The sequence below is a fragment of the Lampetra fluviatilis genome, chromosome 19, assembly GCF_964198595.1.
Source record: "Lampetra fluviatilis chromosome 19, kcLamFluv1.1, whole genome shotgun sequence".
NCBI lineage: Eukaryota > Metazoa > Chordata > Hyperoartia > Petromyzontiformes > Petromyzontidae > Lampetra > Lampetra fluviatilis.
This window is the reverse complement of record NC_136293.1, coordinates 81,182-99,843: the sequence shown is the minus strand read 5'-3', so window position 1 is coordinate 99,843 and position 18,662 is coordinate 81,182. Positions and strand designations below refer to the sequence as shown.

General features: G+C 47.1%; 1 protein-coding gene across 5 annotated transcripts in view; it reads left to right on the top strand.

Moving 5' to 3' along the window:
* The window catches only part of UFSP2 (UFM1 specific peptidase 2), a 38,063-nt gene that overhangs the window by 18,559 nt on the left and 842 nt on the right, over positions 1-18,662 (top strand). For 3 of the 5 annotated variants that reach the window (XM_078864776.1, XM_078864780.1, XM_078864781.1), the window contains exons 6-11: positions 3,734-3,989; positions 9,441-9,587; positions 10,524-10,688; positions 14,132-14,256; positions 17,208-17,284; positions 18,510-18,634. In XM_078864776.1, the coding sequence (XP_078720902.1) occupies positions 3,734-3,989; positions 9,441-9,587; positions 10,524-10,688; positions 14,132-14,256; positions 17,208-17,284; positions 18,510-18,634 (895 nt within the window). The remainder of the gene's footprint in view (positions 1-3,733; positions 3,990-9,440; positions 9,588-10,523; positions 10,689-14,131; positions 14,257-17,207; positions 17,285-18,509; positions 18,635-18,662) is intronic. The other 2 variants (XM_078864777.1, XR_013637755.1) reach the window with 2 other exon arrangements.

The following is an 18,662-nucleotide window of genomic DNA, read 5'->3' as shown; positions in this document are numbered from 1 at the left end:
TGAAATCCATTCTTGGACCCATCTTGTTCTAGCTTTATGTCAATTACTTGGGCACACAATTAGAACATTCTAATATTAACATATTTGTGAATGACTCTGTTTTGATGGTTACTGGACACTCCACTGAAGATGTGTACAGGAAATTACAAAGCGATTTTAATACAATTCAACATCATCTAAACTCACTCAAGCTGGTTCTGAATGCCAATAGATCAAAAGTTATTTGTTTCTCTCCAGGGAAAGGACAAGCAAGAATTTTTTTCTAAACTATGCACGCTGGAAAACAAACAAATCGAACAGGTTGATAAAATAAATTACCTTGGTCATTTTCTAGGATAACATTCAATGCACTGGGAGTAATGCTAAATTAAAAACGAGCTCTCTCTACTGACATAAACATGTCTTACCAGCTCAGTTTTGTTTATTTTACCATTATTTAACTACTGCGACGTGTATCAATCCACCTCCAATACAACACCGAATAAGCTCATTCCCACTTATCATTCCATTCTAAGATTTTCTCTGAATGCCCCTTATCAGACCCATCATTGTGACTTGTACAAAAAAACTATATTAACATCACCTCTTGATCACAGAACGATTCACCAGGGGTTGTTTATTTACAATATGTTTCATTTCGATTTAAAGCTTTCGTGACTGCAGGGATTCATCTTCTTGGTTCTTTCGGTAAAGTCACGTAGAAGGGAAATAATTAAATAAATAACAATTAAACATAAAATTATTCTCACGACGTTTCGGCCACAACGCAAGCAGCCGTCCTCAGGTGAAGAACAGGTCTGTCGGAAAGACAGCGTCTGAATGGGCACCACCAGGCTTGGCAGCGTATATTTAAGCTGGGTTGGAGGGGGGAAGGGGCGCCTTGGCAAAGGAATTTGCATATCAAGAGGAATTTAGCATATTTATGGGAAATGCAGATATGGGATTAGTCACTACTTGTGGAATGCGTAGAAGGTGGGGGGGGGGGGGGTTTCAAAGTCATATTATGCCCGTGCATTATGCAGTATGCAAGATTAGCAGCATTGATGTGGTTTCCTTATTCACCAAAGTTCCTGTACCTGACACCATCGCAATCATTGAAGACTTGGTTCATCAAGGACTGAATACTGAGGTACCCCCTCTGGTGAGACACTGCTTAACCAATACATACTTCACCTGGAATGTAACTTTGTACAAACAAACTGAGGGCACCCCAATGGGCTCCCCCCCTATCTCCGGTTGTAGCCAACGTTTTCATGGAGAAATTTGAGACTGACGCCATCCAGACTGCCACTCTACGCCCGACCTTATAGAAGAGGTACGTAGATGACACTTTTGTCATCTGGCCACATGGCCGACCTGCTCTAGACCAATTCCTTGACCACATCAATTCCATACACCCAGCCATCAGATTCACCATGGAAGTCGAAAAAGATGGCAAGCTACCCTTTTTGGATGTCCTAATTAAAAGGAGACCTTAAATTTCGATTTAAAGCTTTCGTGACTGCAGGGATTCATCTTCTTGGTTCTTTCGGTAAAGTCACGTAGAAGGGAAATAATAAAATAATAAAAATAAAAATGTCTTTATTTTATATTTTCCTTCTATGTGACTTTACCAAAAGAACCAAGAAGAAAAAAGGAGACCTGATGGTTCAATGAGCCACTCTGTCTACAGGAAGGCCACCCATACGGATGCTTACCTAAAACCGGATTCCCACCACCATCCATCCCAGAAGAATTCCCTCATCAAGACTCTACACCATAGAGCCCAATGCATCTCCAACCAGGAACACATTGCCAGTGAACTCAAGCATGTACGCCAAGCTCTTAAGGCTAATAGTTACTCCGACTACACAATCCGCAAAGCCATCACTCCAACCATCAAGAAGGATCCTGTTGAGCCTTTCAAAACCATCACCTTACCCTACATTGCTGGGGTCACAAAAAAAGATCTCCAAAATCCTGATCCAGGTCCGATTCAACACAGTACATAAAATCCTGGATCTGGTCCCGTCTGTAAAAGATGTGGTTCCAGACATACAGTACCCTGGCGTCTACAAACTAAATTTCCTTTGTGGTAGCAGTTACATTGGAGAAACCAAATGACATGTCTCGGACCGCATCCGTGAACATAAAGCAGACCTGAAACAAATTCCTTTGTCAAGGTGCTCTTCCCCCTCCAACCCAGCTTAAGTATACGCTGCCAAGCCTGGTGGTGCCCCTTCAGACGCTGTCTTTCCGACAGACCTGTTCAATCACCTGAGGACGGCTGCTTGCGTTGTGGCCGAAACGTCGTGAGAATTATTTTATTATGTTTTATTTTTATTATTTTAATAACTTTCATGGTAATTTGGCAGAATATTTGTTGGGTTTGTTGACACGAAGGGAGGGCAAGACCTCACCCGAGGCGTTCATCACTCCTTCTGTTGAACGTTCCCAGACATAAAATAAGTTTTGGTGAACGAGCGTTGTCGGTTGCTGCCCCTAATCTGTGAAACAATATTGCCACAAAACTTGGTCTGCAGTCATTGCCGTTGATCACTCGCTTTAAATCACCACTATCATGTGAATTCGTGCCCAGCTGCCAATGTATGAAGAGTTAGACAAGGTATAATTATGGATTGCCTGTAAGTGACCACTTTTGTGCATTGTGTTTACACTGTTTTTTTAGATGTTTTTTTTCCTTGCTATAATGCTGCCGTGTTTTAGGCCGTATCTGCATTACAAGTAATATTACACATTTAAAATAGTATATTTTTTATAAAGCGTGCTAATTAATAATAATTAATTATATTTAACTTAACTTTTCTGAAAAATACGAAAATGTTTTATATTGCGATTATGATTTGCTATCTATTTTTTTATTTTGCTTATTTGTTATTGTTTATCATCAATTTATTTTACCGTGACTTATACATTTGGTGGAGAAGCAGTTGGAAAAGCAGTATTTTTATGATGAAACCCGATTTAAGAGCTTTTGGCTCACAGGGTAATTCAAAATAAACTTAAACTGAACTGAAGACCTCCACCACCCGACATAGTCAAACAAATGAAACTGTTGCGTGGTGTACAAGCATTTAACGGCGCACTGATTGCCATTGTTCTAGCTCCCTTGCCAAAGGGATTTTAAAAAACAATCATTACAGAAACACGCAGAAATTACGCACGCGACGCTTTATTTTAAACTACGGCAAACATCATCAGGACAATCTCCATAACCGCTGTCACCTGACTAGGCTTTCTTAAATAGGTGTCATGACCTCTTAAAGAACAACCTATGAGATTTAAATCAGATATTAACCATTGCAATTTAGTTTTCAAATGTTATAATTATCTGGGCCAATGGTTAATCACTATAATTACTCGTGAATATTCTAACCAGTGGCAGGATAGCATTGTTATGTTGGCTAAAGCTTAAAACTAAGTGTTAAAAATGTTATAGTTGATTATTTAAAATATCACCGAATTGTAATAACGTTTCCAAACTGCAAATAATTTCTAAGAATCAGCTTAATTGAAGTTGTTTATCTTTATATCTTATTCTCTTTAATCTCTATAAATTACAAATCATGTTATTGGCTGCAATAAACCTACGGGTTAAGGAACATCCTGAATCACTACGATTCATTTCTTTGGAAAACTCGCCCAAAAGTAGAAAAATCGAGCGTAACAGATGGTGTCACATCCGCTATCAATGACACCCCCCGCTACGGCGCTGCTACTGCTGCCGTTGTAGGGCAGTTGGCGCGCTGATGCAAGCCGTGGAGCAGCAGCTGTATGAGGCCGAGGAGCACGCGCTGCGCTTCCGCTGCTTCGCGTCGCCACGCGGCGGTGCCACAGCCGTCCTGGTTGTGCCGGAGCCGCTGCATTTCGTTGTGCCGCGCGGAGAGCTGGACAAGCGCGGAGAGGGAGAGCGGAGAGAGGGAGAGCGCATCGTCACCGTGATGCTGCCGGCCGGAGTGGGTGATGAGAGCCTCATCGACTACCGCAGGGTGCTCGCTCGCACTCAACACTCGCACACACACCACGCACTCACACAACCACGTATTGACACAACCACGTATTGCAACAACCACGCACTTGCACAACCATGCACACACAATCACACTCGCACAACTAAGCACTCATACATTCACTCACACAACCACGCACTCACACATTCACACAACTACACATTCACACTCACACCACCACGCACTCAAACAACCATGCACTCACACACTCGCACCATCACACACTCACATACCACGCACTCACACACTCGCACACTCACTCCCACAACCAGGCACTCACACACATCCAGGCGGTCACACAGCCACGCAATTGCACAACCACACAATTACACAATCAAGCACTCACAACCACGCACTCATACACTCACACAACTACGCACACACACTAACTCACACTCGCACAACCACTCACACAGCCACGCACTTACACACATAAAGACAAAGACCCCCCGTATAGCCTTAGACTGTTGGAGCATGTGCTGTTCACGAGCGACTATGCAGGCCGGTACACGAGAGAGTGGGTGGCCAGCACCACGCCCGGTGGTCTTTGTCTCCCTAGTGGCGATATTTATACACCGCACCAGGTACTCATTTTAGGCTGAGTCGACCTAGGGGAGCCCCAGGGCCGGTTAAAATATTTGCTGCCACTAGTGTTGGCCGTGAGCGGAAATTGAACTCGGGCCGCCAGGTTCATAGCACAACACGCTAACCGCGACACTACCGCCTCCCATACACACACTCAACCATGCACTCACACACTCACACAGCCGCGCACTCACACACAACCACAACAACAACCGCCATTCGCCACTAAGTGGCGGTGATGTCATCACGACGCTTGTGCCAGGCCATGTGCACCTTGAGGCCATGTGAAGTGTCGAACGCCCGCTGGCAGGAGGTCACGGGGCAGACCCAGGTGCCACAGGTCGACTGACTGAGATGACCGAGATGACTGGCTGATGCACCACCTGTGCCCCCTTGCTGTGCTTTAGCCACCCGGCGTTCCGCTCGTTGTCGTGAGTGTCGCTCCTCCGCCCTCTGTTGTTGTTGGAGGGCGACTGCCTCCAACTGCTCACGAGCCTCCGCCACAGAGGCCGATCTTGACACCGCTGGTACCAGTCATCGGCAAATCCACTCAGCTCCACATCCTCCTGTACCACATCACTCCATCTTTTCTCTAGCCCGTGCCGCGCCCGTTTAGCCCCCTCGATCGGGCCGAACAAAAGCTGTTTGGGCATGCGGTGATTGGGCATGCGGGCTACATGGCCCAGCTAACGCAGCCTTGCCTGCCGGAGGTGCTCACCGATAGGACTGTCCAGATCTTTCGACGATTTGTCAGCTCCTCACACAATCCAGCCTGGTTAAACCCAGGATTGATCGTAGGCAGGCCTAAATGTTTCTAACTGGCGAAGATGTTCCATTAGGGGGGTCCACGTTTCGCAAGCGTAGAGAAGTGAGGTAATGACTGTGGCTGAGAAGACCCGAAGCTTCATGCGGAGCGACAGACCAGGTAGCTTCCACAGAGCGTTACGCAACCGATGAAAGGATAATGCCACTCGACTGATTCGGAGTGAGACCTCTGCTGTTAAACCGGAGCCGGTCATGAGCACACTGCCCAGGTATGGGAAACTCTCCACTCTCTCCACAACTACCTCATCACCGATTGGGAGTTGTGGGGGTGGAGTGCCCAATGGTACAAAATACCCAGGCAGGTGCTTCGTTTTGGTGGGGCTGATGGTAAAGCCCCACCTCTTAGTGGCACACTCCAGTTTCAGCAGCAGCATCTCCAACTCCTCCTCTGAATGAGCAGCTATTACCAAATCATCGGCATACATAACGTGGTTGACCAATAGGGAGCCATCCCTTGATCGCACCCAGGCATCGATTAACCTCCCATTATATCTGTACCAATTGGAAATTCCCCCGGTACAGCTATTGAAGGCTTCACGAACTACGTGGTCAAAATAGATGTTAAATAATGTGGGAGCCAGAGGACATCCCTGTCGCACCTCAAGGTGTACAGGGAATGGCTCTGACTCCCGGCCACTTAGTTTTACACGGGCCCGCTCACCATCATGAAGGTCCTTAATGATCGTGAGCAGAGGGTCAGGGACTCCGAAAGCACGAAGAACAACCCAGAGCCCAGGCCTACTGATGGTATCATAGGCCTTGACCAGGTCAATGAAGCAGAGATGTAGGTCTTGTTGGAATTCCCTACACCTCTGCTGTAGCAGACGGACAGAAAATATGGCATCTGTGCAGGACGCCCTTTCCTGAAACCACATTGGGGCTCCGCAAGCCTCTCCTCAGCGTGCCTAGCAAGGCGATGTTGAATAATCCTTGACAGGACCTTTCCCGGCACACTGAGTAGTGAGATGCCCTTGTAGTTGTTACAGTCTGTGCGTCCCGCTTCTTAAAGAGGGGGACCACCAGGACATCCTTCCAGTCCTGCGGAACCCGTCCAGTGGCCCAGACTGTTGTTATGATGTCATGTAGGGCAGTCTGTGCACAAATGCCACCTTCCCTCAGCATTTCACTTGGGAGATCATCTCTGCCCGGTGCCTTTCCTGGTCTCAGACTCTGGATCGCCTTCAGTACTTCCTCAACAGATGGCACCTCAGCCAGCCACTCACAGGGGGTGACTTCTTCCAATATTTGAGGCACCGCAGCCTCAGCAGGGTCATCCCCACTTTGTCCCATGATGTTTTCCAGGCTGAGTGATTCCCCCTCCCCCAGGACCTCACAGAAATGCTCAGCAAAATCTGCAAACCTGTTCCTGGGGGTCGGAGATTGGATCACCGTTCTTTCCCCTAATGATGGTAATAGGTGTGACGCTGTAGGTTACTTTTTTGATGGAGTTAAATAGGGATTTGTGATCGCGGGCCATTGAGGCAGACTCCATCTCCTCAGCAACCCGCGACCACCACCTATCCTTGCAGCACCTCACGGCTCTCCGAAACTCTGAGCGAAGGTTGCGGTAAGCCTCCTCGTTCTCTGACGTGGAATACTGTAGCTGATGAGAGCGGGCCTGTCGCTTTTTCTCAACCATCCTGAACACCTCCTCTGTCAGCCAGGGTCTCTGGGGAGGTCTGAACCACATACCCAAAACAGCCATTACAGCTGAATGAGTCACAGTCCTAAACCTCGCCCATTTACCCTCGACATCAGGAGGAGTGGGGGACGATGCCAACCCCAGCCGCAAGCGATGATGAAATTCTCGCTTGCAACTTCCATCAGCTAGCTGAGACCAGGCCACCTTAGGTTGGAATGGGGTCCTGGGTGTACACCCACCACCGGAGTAGAAGAATGGCAGGCGCATCTTACAGATGATAAGTCAATGGTCAGAGGGCAGATCAGCTCCACGGTAAGTCCTGGTGTCAAGGACATGGGCTCGCATCCGCTGGTTCGTCACTATGTAGTTCAGCAGATGTTCTTGCTTGGACCCGGCATGCATCCATGATGTTGTGTGGATGCGCCGATGCCGGAAGAGCGTGTTGGTAATTACAAGTCCATGGGCTGCACAAAAATCTACCAGCCTCCTACCGTTGTTATTGAGCTGATCTGGCCCATGCCTTCCAATCACTCCAGACCAGGTGCCAGTATCATGACCAACTCGGGCATTGAAGTCACCCAACAAGATGACTCTATCCCGAGGGTCCACTTTAGCCAGCATCTGTGACAGGAGGTCATAGAAGGCATCTGACTCATCGGTCTTACCTGCATCCCTCCACGGATGTTCGTCTTTGGTGGGGGCATAAGTAACCATGACCACCACTCCTCGCCTCCGGTTGATGGGAAGGCGAGCCCAAAGTAGCCTGGGGGTTACAGCTTCTCACACCTCACCGCCACGCTCCCACGCCCCCTTCATTATTTTGTTCAGAAGAAGAGCCACACCCTGTTGTTTGGCAGTCTCCTGCCCCGTGTAGAGGACTGTCCACCCCTCATGATGGCAAGAGCCAGAACCGGTCCACCGGACCTCCTGAATGCCACAGAGATCCAGGCGGTACCGGTCCAGCTCCTGACAGAGGAGTGGCAGCCTCTCCTCCGCAGTGAGCGTTCGAACATTTCACGTGGCCACACGAAGTGGTTTTTCGTTGTTTCTGGAGAAGCCCCGAGGGTATAAATTCAATCTCCTGGCTCTGCCAATTGGGGTTTGGCCAGGAGACGTCATAGACGCCTGTCCCCCCGGGGCCTTCGGCACAAGATTATTAGTTACATATTTAATTGGTGGTTTCGTGGTAATTAATTGAAGGTGGAGGGGTTACCAGCCCCTCGCACCCGTCCAGAGCCCCTGTTTAGCCACTGTGGTGGTCACAGACGCTATGAGGGGAGAGGCCAATCGGTATTGGCCCTCCCCCCACAGCACTGTCCACGACAGAGTTGCCCGTCCGGCACCGCGAGGAGGTAGGGGGTTGTTTTGCCACACTCACACAACCACACACATTAGCACATTCACAAACACACAACCACACACACACTTGCACTGTATTAGTGAGTACATGTGAGTGTTTGTATGTTCTCCCCCTGTTCTGCATGGGTTTCTTCAGAGGTCTCTGGTTTCCCATATATATGGCTTTATTTTGGTAAAACCCATTGGGCAATAAATGCTCATTCGTTCGGGATCTGGTGTACACCATAAACCCTTGGTTACTACAGAAAAAAAACACGCAAATAAAGCAACCCAAAAACAACCACTATACATGGTCAAGTTCCAAATGGCTAGGTTCTACATTATTACGGTGCAACTTGTACAAAAAATACAAGGCGAATATAACACATCAAATCATAAAATATGTAACTTAAAGTATGCTTAGCAGAGCGCTTAATTGCACTTACACTAGAAATAAAATCTGACGTCCAAAAATGATTAAAAGTAGGATTGGGAACAGGGAGGAGCTTCTAAGGATATGGGAATTTACCAAAAGATATGGCTGAAAAAACATACACAGTGGCACTGGCATTGGCCAAACATCTGTGTTGAAAAATTACCTGCATATTACTCCGTTGGGAATCACACACAGCAGCAACATTGCCCCTACTGCAGTCCCCCTACTCGCCAGGTCATGAGTTCGGTCCCAATCCTGACGCCTGTATATTTGGAGTTTGAATGTTCTCCCCGTGGTCGTGTGGATTTTTTTCTGTGTCCTCCAGTTTTTCCCTGCACATTTAGAATCAACATGTGTTTAGAGTATTTGGCTGCTATATATTTCCACGTGATAAGCCACTTCGTTGAGCTATCATTTGTGGCCAGGCCGTTTCTGAAAAAGAGCTATTTAGCTCAGCGGGCCTTACCTGCTAAAGTAAAAAAAATTGTTTATGGTTTTTATCGTTTTAGCTTGGGAGCACCCTTCTGAAAAAGAGTCTTGAGACTCAGGCTTTTGTAAACGAACAAGTGTAGTAATCAGAGCGTTTATGTGCATTGCCCCCAAGGAGCTGCATGCACGTTTCTTGCTGCCAGCCGACCGGCCTCTCTTCCGGAGAGCCAACGTGCACACATTCCCAGACGAGCAGCGAGACGACGGGTACCTGAGGAGCCCACACCTGGGCCTCCGTTCACCTCAGGTGGAGAACGTCAAGGTGATGTATGCCACTGACTTTTCCTGCTCGTCAAACACAACAGATTGTGGCATAGTCGCTGGGCACAGAAGGCTGAAAGGCCCAAACATGTCAAGTGGACGACAGTAAACAGCACCATCAAAGTTGTGATAGGTAATAGCTAATATACGTTTCTTCAATGAAGTAAGATTATGATAAATAGTTTGGGAAAACAGACAATGGGATGGAATTCCAGAGTGGAGCAGTGCGAGGGAAGAAGCAGAAAGAGAAGGTCTGTGACCTGCAGTGTGGTGAGTGAGAGAGTGGGTGGGTGAGTAAGCGGATTTGAGCTGCAGTTTGAACAGTGTGGGTGAGACGAAAAAGGTCAAGGGTATAGTACCAATGGTAGTCGCGATACAAGAGTGATAAATAGGTGACTGACCACTGGTGAGCAAGAGGGCTGGAGTGAATGAGTGAGTATTTTACTACATCATTAATCAATGTGAATTCTCTATGCTCAAGTTTTGAAATTCTCAACATGGTAGCAGTATACAATGTAGTAGTGATAGAAAAATGGTAAGGGGACAATGAACCACCAGTGAGCGAGTGACTGGAGTGAATCGGTGGCTGTTGGAACATCCAATCACCCCGACTGCTATCTTTTGAATTCTATCAAGTGCAGCGAGGTAGGAATTCCATGCTGCACCCTAGATATGACAGCAGTGTTTAAACTTTGGCCGAATATGTACTCTATATCATCGTAATAATTGTTCGGAGTTGAGGCTTTGACACAGAAAACACTGAGACGAGTCCGAGCCTCTGACATGAAGTCCAAGTCAATCTCGTGAAATATCTCTTGTTCTCGCCTCTTCATCCGTCTTCCTATTCTGCCAGAGTCTGGTACTCATGGCACTCTCTCATCCCCTGCTCCCCGTCGCTCTCGCTTTTCCCCCATGCATCTCCCCTCCTCGCCGACAGATCCAACTGGTGCAGGGCACGTACACCTACCACCACTACATGCAGGAGCGTGTAGATGACAAGGGCTGGGGCTGTGCATATCGTTCCCTGCAGACCATCTGCTCCTGGTTCAAGCAGCAGGGCTATACGCAGCGCGCCGTGCCTTCACACAGGGACATACAACAGGTGACGTAAAACTCAATGCATTAGTTAAATAACACTGCGACTTGAAAAGGAACAATATGCACTTAAAGCTTTCGTGACTGCAAGAATGTATATTCTTTGGGTCTTTCAGTAAAACAACATAGATAGAAAAAATAATCTAAATAATAACAATATCACGATGTTTCGATCGCAACACAAGCAATCGTCTTCAGGTAAAAAATGAGGGGGAAGTCTGCCGAGGCAGGTTGTTTATAAAGGTTTAAAGATGGGCGGGGCCGCTAATGCCAATGTGGGGGAGGTACTACGGAGCTGTGGGGGATGGCCATTGTATTGTGAAAGATTACCATGTCAATGTAAGCAGGTGACTTTTTTTTATATAGTAAGTTAAATAGTGACGGTGCTGGCACCGAGGCTTGAGGGAGACCATTGTTCACAGTTATGTTGTGGCTGGGTTCACCGGGAAGGTGCAACCGGAGAGTTCGGTGGCTGAGCGTCGTGTCGCTTAGGTGTATAGTAGGAAGTTATCTGATGCTTTGGGCCCATTCATCAGCAGGCTTCGATGCTAAACAGTTGTCACAGGCAGCAGAGGAGTCAATCATTGCTGTGACAGTTTTTTGTTGACGCTGGAAACCAGTTCCAGTGAGGGTGGGGAAGACATAGATTCGTTGGCAGCAACGGCAGCCGGTTTGGAATCCGGCTCGTTCAGGAGACAGTTGGGGGTCGATAATGGAGACCGTCTGGAAAGACGTGGGGGCACGTTCCATCAGCTTGGAGGTGCAGGACACGAGGGATTTGGCCCTGTAGCTGGAGGGTGAGTCTTGCTGCTTGAATGGTGATGACTCTGTCTCGCTTATATTTTTTTTGTATTTTGCCATCCTGTGAATGAAAGTGAAGAAGTTTGCAAGCCGTATGTTGTCCATATAGTCCCAGATTATTTTTGGGAACTCGGGGCACAGGCCTTGTTGGACTTTGTGGCCCTGAGAGCTGCTGCATGGTTTCTTTGGATCTGTTGCTTGTGGTAGTTGTCTCGAGTTAATGGTGAGTTATATCCGGACAGCTTGTTTGGGGGAGCTTGCCCATGGTGCCTCTGGCCAGGACAGCAGCGTAGGAAGTAACAGCATTCGCTATGGCAAGGTGGCATATTGTCTGCTTATATATTGTGTTGCGTATATATTCTCCACAAAGCTAAAGGTCAGTACACATGTCACTTCAGCTAGTTTTCAAGGGGTCAACAGTTACAGTGAGGGAAAAAAGTATTTGATCCCCTGTTGATATTGTACGTTTGCCTACTGACAAAGGCTGGAATGGGCTACAAGACCATCGCCAAGCAGCTTGGTGAGAAGGTGACAACAGTTGGTGCGATTATTCGCAAATGGAAGAAACACAAAAGAACTGTCAATCTTCCTCGGCCTGGGGCTCCATGCAAGATCTCACCTCGTGGAGTTGCAATGATCATGAGAACGGTGAGGAATCAGCCCAGAATTACACGGGAGGATCTTGTCAATGATTTCAAGGCAGCTGGGACCATAGTCACCAAGAAAACAGTTGGTAACACACTACGCCGTGAAGGACTGAAATCCTGCAGCGCCCGCAAGGTCCCCCTGCTCAAGAAAGCACATATACATGCCCGTCTGAAGTTTGCCAATGAACATCTGAATTATTCAGAGGACAACTGGGTGAAAGTGTTGTGGTCAGATGAGACCAAAATGGAGCTGTTTGGCATCAACTCAACTCGCCGTGTTTGGAGGAGGAGGAATGCTGCCTATGACCCCAAGAATACCATCCCCACCGTCAAACATGGAGGTGGAAACATGCTTTGGGGGTGTTTTTCTGCTAAGGGGACAGGACAACTTCACCGCATCAAAGGGACGATGGACGGGGCCTTGTACCGTCAAATCTTGGGTGAGAACCTCCTTCCCTCAGCCAGGGCATTGAAAATGGGTCATGGATGGGTATTCCAGCATGACAATGACCCAAAACACACGGCCAAGGCAACAAAGGAGTGGCTCAAGAAGAAGCACATTAAGGTCCTGGAGTGGCCTAGCCAGTCTCCAGACCTTAATCCCATAGAAAATGTGTGGAGGGAGCTGAAGGTTCGAGTTGCCAAACGTCAGCTTCGATACCTTAATGACTTGGAGAAGATCTGCAAAGAGGAGTGGGACAGAATCCCTCCTGAGATGTGTGCAAACCTGGTGGCCAACTACAAGAAACGTCTGACCTCTGTGATTGCCAACAAGGGTTTTGCCACCAAGTACTAAGTCATGTTTTGCAGAGGGGGTCAAATACTTATTTCCCTCATTAAAATGCAAATCAATTTATAACATTTGTGACATGCGTTTTTCTGGATTTTGTTGTTGTTATTCTGTCTCTCACTGTTCAAATAACCCTACCATTAAAATTATAGACTGATAATTTCTTTGTCAGTGGGCAAACGTACAAAATCAGCAGGGGATCAAATACTTTTTTCCCTCACTGTAACTTTTTCTCAATTATTCATAAAAGGGTGTATTTTATAATGAGCTATTTTATTTACTACTTACCTTTCTTATGCTATTCGTTGCATATGGTTGCACTTTATTTTGCGCGTGGTTGCAATTTATTTCACTCAGTCGGTGTTAGCCGCTGAGGTTGTGGCTTGTTTCTATTTTCACTCTTGTTGCTTCTTGCCCCCGGTACTGCTCCCGTTCTGTTGTCATGTGCACTTATGCCTCCATTATTGAGGGCTATATTGGCACGTAAAATGAAGATCGATTGATTGAGTTTCCCAGGCTGTTGTTTCACAGCAGACTGGGTAAGTTATGATAATTTATATTAATTCAGTACCATTAGTATTCATTCCATTATCATTGCAGAAAGGCTATCACAAAGCTTCGGATGTTGCTGTTTCCCAGTGAGGTAATTTGCGGGCATTATTTCAATTTGTACCGTGACGCTGACACAATGGCCCACTCATTTCGAATGATGTCACGGAATCTTTGACCTCCACTGTGAAGCAGATGGCGCATAGTATTTTACGGTTAGTACCCCTGCGGTAATAGCCGGCAGTGGCGAGATGTTATTTCCCTCACCTGGTATGCAGGAGGTAGTGGGTTCGATCCAATATTCTGACGCCTGTGTGTTTGGAGTTTGTATGTTTTCCCCGTGGTCACGTAAATTATTCTCCAGGCCCTCTGGTTTTTTCCTGCACGTTTAGAAACATGTGTTTGGAGTGTTTGGCTGCTACAAATGATAAGCCACTTTGTTGAGCTATCATTTGTGGCCAGGTCGCTTCTGAAAAAGAGTTACATAGCTCAGTGGGCGTTACCTGGTAAAATAAAAATAGTAATAGTCAGGGCGGCCTGTGGTATTGAAACTACGAACCTCTGCAACAAATGGTGAATGCGCTACCACTGGGCCACGTCTGTGGTAAACGTGCATCTGCACACATCTGCACGACCGTTAGCGTGTGCTCATGTGTGCCCCAGGCACTGATGGACACAGGGGACAAGTCCTCTTCGTTTGTGGGCTCCAGGCAGTGGATCGGCTCCATTGAGGTTCAGACTGTGCTTAATCAACTCCTCAATGTCACCTCCAAGATCATGTTCATCAGGTACAATGTGCACACCCAGACGTTCACACCCTATGCCTTCAATGAAAATCTCCATATTCTGGGATTATGTAAGTAGCCTTTGCATTTAATGCACAAGCACTCGTGTTTTTACAATGCTGCATGCAAAACAAACTTGTGTGCGCATCTATTGCGCATGTCATACTGGTTTGCACTTGGCTCACAGCCCAACGGGTGCTCACTATGGAAGGGGTTACACCGTATACACACACGCCCCCCTAGCCCACCCCCTACAACAACTGCCGTACACCACTAAGTGGAGGTGACATCACCACTTGTGCCATGCTAGGTGCACTTTGAGACCACGTGAATTGTCGAAGGCCTGCTGACAGGTCACGGAACAGACCCAGGTTCCAGGAGTTGACTGACTGAGAGGATTGGTAGATGTGTAATAAAGGCTGTTGAGACAACGTCTGGAATTCAGTATTCTTTATTAAGTTTCTTCCACAGCTCTCACTATATCCGTTCCTCTACTCTATGGCTCCTTCACGCTGTTGGCAGACAGCGTGAGAGGGAGAGAGAGAAAGGGAGAGAGAGACCGCCGCGGCCCGCCACGTGCCAGGCTCTGGACCACGGCACCAGCGTGGCTTCCACCTTTGTTCCTCCAAGCTCTGATCACGTGCTGTCCGTCTCCGCCCCTTTTAATTCCTGGCCCACGTGATGCCCCGCAGCCAATCCTCAGCCACATCCCTGGAACTTTCCAGAGCCCACTGTATGGCCCCAGGGCCACGCCCCTAACTCGACTCCCCATTGGTTGCGGGCTGAAGCCAGCAGAGCCAATCATCATCCTCCAGCTGTAACCTTTGCATTACATCAGGGCCACGCCCCTAGCTCGACTCTCCATTGGTTGTGGGCTGAGGCCGGCAGAGTCCATCTTTATCATCCAGGTGTAACCAATTAATCATCCAGGTGTAACCTCACATTACAGATGCACCACCTGTGCTCCTCACTGCCAGCTTGCTGTGTCTTAGCTGCCCGGGCTCCCCGCTCGTTTTTGCTTTTTAGCTATGGAAAAAAACAAAACCTGGAGGAAGCTCATGCACAACAGGGGGAGAACATACAAACTCACCCCCTATACCACTACAGCTTGCCCCCCCCCCCCCTTCAAAGACAAAGATCGCGAGCACCTATGAAAGGGGTTGGTTGGGGTGGGTGGACAGAACCACGCCCAGCCGCCTCTGTGTCCCGAATGGCAATGTTTTTACACGTTGCGCCAAGTACTCAATTGAGGCTCAGTTGACCTAGGAATGGCCCAGGGCCAGTTCAGATAATCATTACTGGTATTGACCGCGAGCAGGAATTGAACTCGGGTCGCCGGGTTTGTAGCGGAATGCGCTAACCGCCATACTTCTGCTCCCCACACACACCCCTACCCCAGTCTACACATACACCCATACCCCACTATACACATACACACCACTACCCCACTCTACACACACACACCCCTACCCCATTCTACACACACACACCCCTACCCCACGCTACATATGCACACACCCTCTGGTTTCCTTCTATAGTTAAATCAAATCACACCATGTAACTGGTATTGCCCGGACATGCCATTGCTGAAAATTAGCTACAAAGTACAGTACCAAATTTCTATTGCACAGAGCAACGTCGCCCCAAACTGCAAACACTTGGCATCGAGTCTTTCAGACTCAATTAAGCTGCCCTTGGTACAGAAGTGTAATAATATTTACAATTGTTCAAAGGAGATCCTGGGAGAAAAGCATTTCAGACATGATCATGTTTGTGGCATTTGTGCAGAAGGGCAACTATCAACAGAGGCATTGAAGTGGCACCCAGGGATCAGCAGCCAAGATGAAGATCGAATAAAAAAAACATCTGGCAGTTTCAGTTTCATTTATTTGGTATAGCCCTGTGAGCCATGCGGCTCTTGACTCGAGTGCAACCGCAACAAACAAAAACATGAACAAAGAACATCTTAAATTGACGACGCGCAACAGAAACATCCAGGAAAACCCAGCTAAATCTTCCAGAAAAAAACACTATCAGCGCTGTGTGCAAAAATCCCAGTGGGATGCAAGTCAAACAATAACAACCATAAGACAATTTAGATTAAAGTTATCAGGCTAACTCCATACTTTAACAAACAAACATGGCTTAACCGTACGTTTTCGAAATCACCAAAATAAACCTATAAAAACAGTGTAATAGTGATCATAGGAACTGTGATTCTAATTTTACAATGAACGATATACATAACATGAACGACCCATCTTTGCAACCATAGCTGGCAGCACGAGTCACTCCATAACAGCAGGAATATCAGCAAGAGTATCAAAAATTTTAAATGCACCTTTAAAGATCAGCACACTATAATCAAAACTCAAGATCATACTTTGCAGCGGACATCCGGAGAGATGCATTTGATTTCAGGCCACTCTGCCTAGCAGTTGCAGCAGGGGGTGTACAGCTCCTCAAGATCAGTTTTGAGTGCAGATCTCACAGGTAATGATCCAAGTTGCAGTTCACCAGTGTTGCTTTAAGCAAGCCTGACTGCTGATGGGAAACTGAATGTCGAAACCGGTCTCTGGTCAGCTCATGTTAAACAAATGCTGCTGAAAGAATTCACTCCCAAAAGGCAATGTGTGGCCGATTGGGTTGTGTAAAAAATATGATAATATGGTATGTGGAGGGACAGGTTTTGGAAGGAGATGTGTTCTGATTATTTACTTTATTACTTATGTTCTCCACAGAGACGCAAATTATGATATGTTATCTAATCTCGGAGTATAATACTAACAGACTCTGGAGATCTGGTACTGACTGAGTGACACTGTGCCTCGCCTGGCTGCAAGGAAGTGCAGGGGACGTTTGTTGACGTCAGAATCATTGGCCTCAATGAATTTTGATATCGATCTCTGCTATCCCTTTAACTGGGGATCTTTGTCATTTGTGAATTGCGACAGCAAAGGCTCAGAAATGGCATCCACTGGAAGGGAGCTGTCGATGCACTTTGAGAATGAAGGAACGCCAGTGATGATCGGTACTGAGCACAGATCCACACGCGCCACGCTACGCACTCGTTTTTACAACCGGCAACTGCACGTGTTTGGTGTCAGTGATGCACGCTCCGATGGACCAAATTGGATTTAGAGCTTTGTGTGTACAGCGGGATACATGATGGGCAGCAGAGGGAAATTCAGCAAAATCCATGCTTCCGATCTGATTTACGAAAGAGATGCTTTCTTCCAAAAACACGCGTAAAACTAATTTAGTAAATTGGTATGGCTTTTCCCAATAGTTTAATACAAAATTTCCAACTCTACTGTTAACATAATAATATACATGAATATTACTTTTCACTATATCAGTTTTCACAGTATAATAATAAATAACATACATATTAAAACGATTTAATAATTAATTTAAAACAAAAATAATTCACCTCAGGGAACTCCCGCTGCATGTTGGAATGACTGGCAAGGCGATGTGGAGGCGTTACTGTTGCACTGCAAGGAACACCTTGACGCTGTTGCGGATGGATGGCGACGCAGCCTCCCGGGTAGCTTCTTGTTTGGTGATTTCGTGGTGCATGTCGAAGCGAAATTTATTTAACGTGGAAATTCGATTTCGTGAACCGAGAAATGTCTATAATTTGTCAATTGCGTGAACGCGAAATTTCGTAAACAAAACGTTTGTAAATCAAGCGATACCTGTACACTATGTACGCATCAAAAACATGAAGAAACAACATTACGCTACATCAGATAGATCATTTCACAAGTGGAAGCCAGACGGTTGCACCAAGCCAATTATAATCTCATGACTCTCTGAGCACGTGCACGATGCGGTGCCTGTGCACCCGATAGGCACCCTTGCCCATCGACAATGGACCGCGAGTCCTGCTCCAGTGTTTGGCGGCAGCGCGGTGGTGACACTCGTGCCTCACAGCAAGAGAAGGGCCTGCATCGGATTCCCGACTCAGGCGTCTTATTGTGTACAGTTTGTATTCTCTTCCCCTGCTGTGCATGGGCTTCCTCCACGTTCTATGGTTTCCTTTGATAGTTAAAAAAAAACTGTAACTGGTATTGACCAGACATCCCTATGCTGTAGACCGAGCTACTATTAGGATGACACACAGCAACATCACCCTCTACTGCAAAACCTTTACAAGACGCTCCTGAGATTAAGCCTTGAGGTTTTAGTGAGGTTTTCCTGGGTGAACGGGTGTTAACAGCAATAATTATATATTTGTGTGTGTGGACCAGGCGGAGGGCTGCTGGCGCACACCATCGTGGGGGTGGCGTGGAGTGAGAGCTCGGGACAGATCCGCTTCCTCATCCTGGACCCTCACTACACAGGGGCAGAAGACCTGAGCACTGTGCAGGACAAGGTGCAACGCACGCCAGTAGAAACGTTTC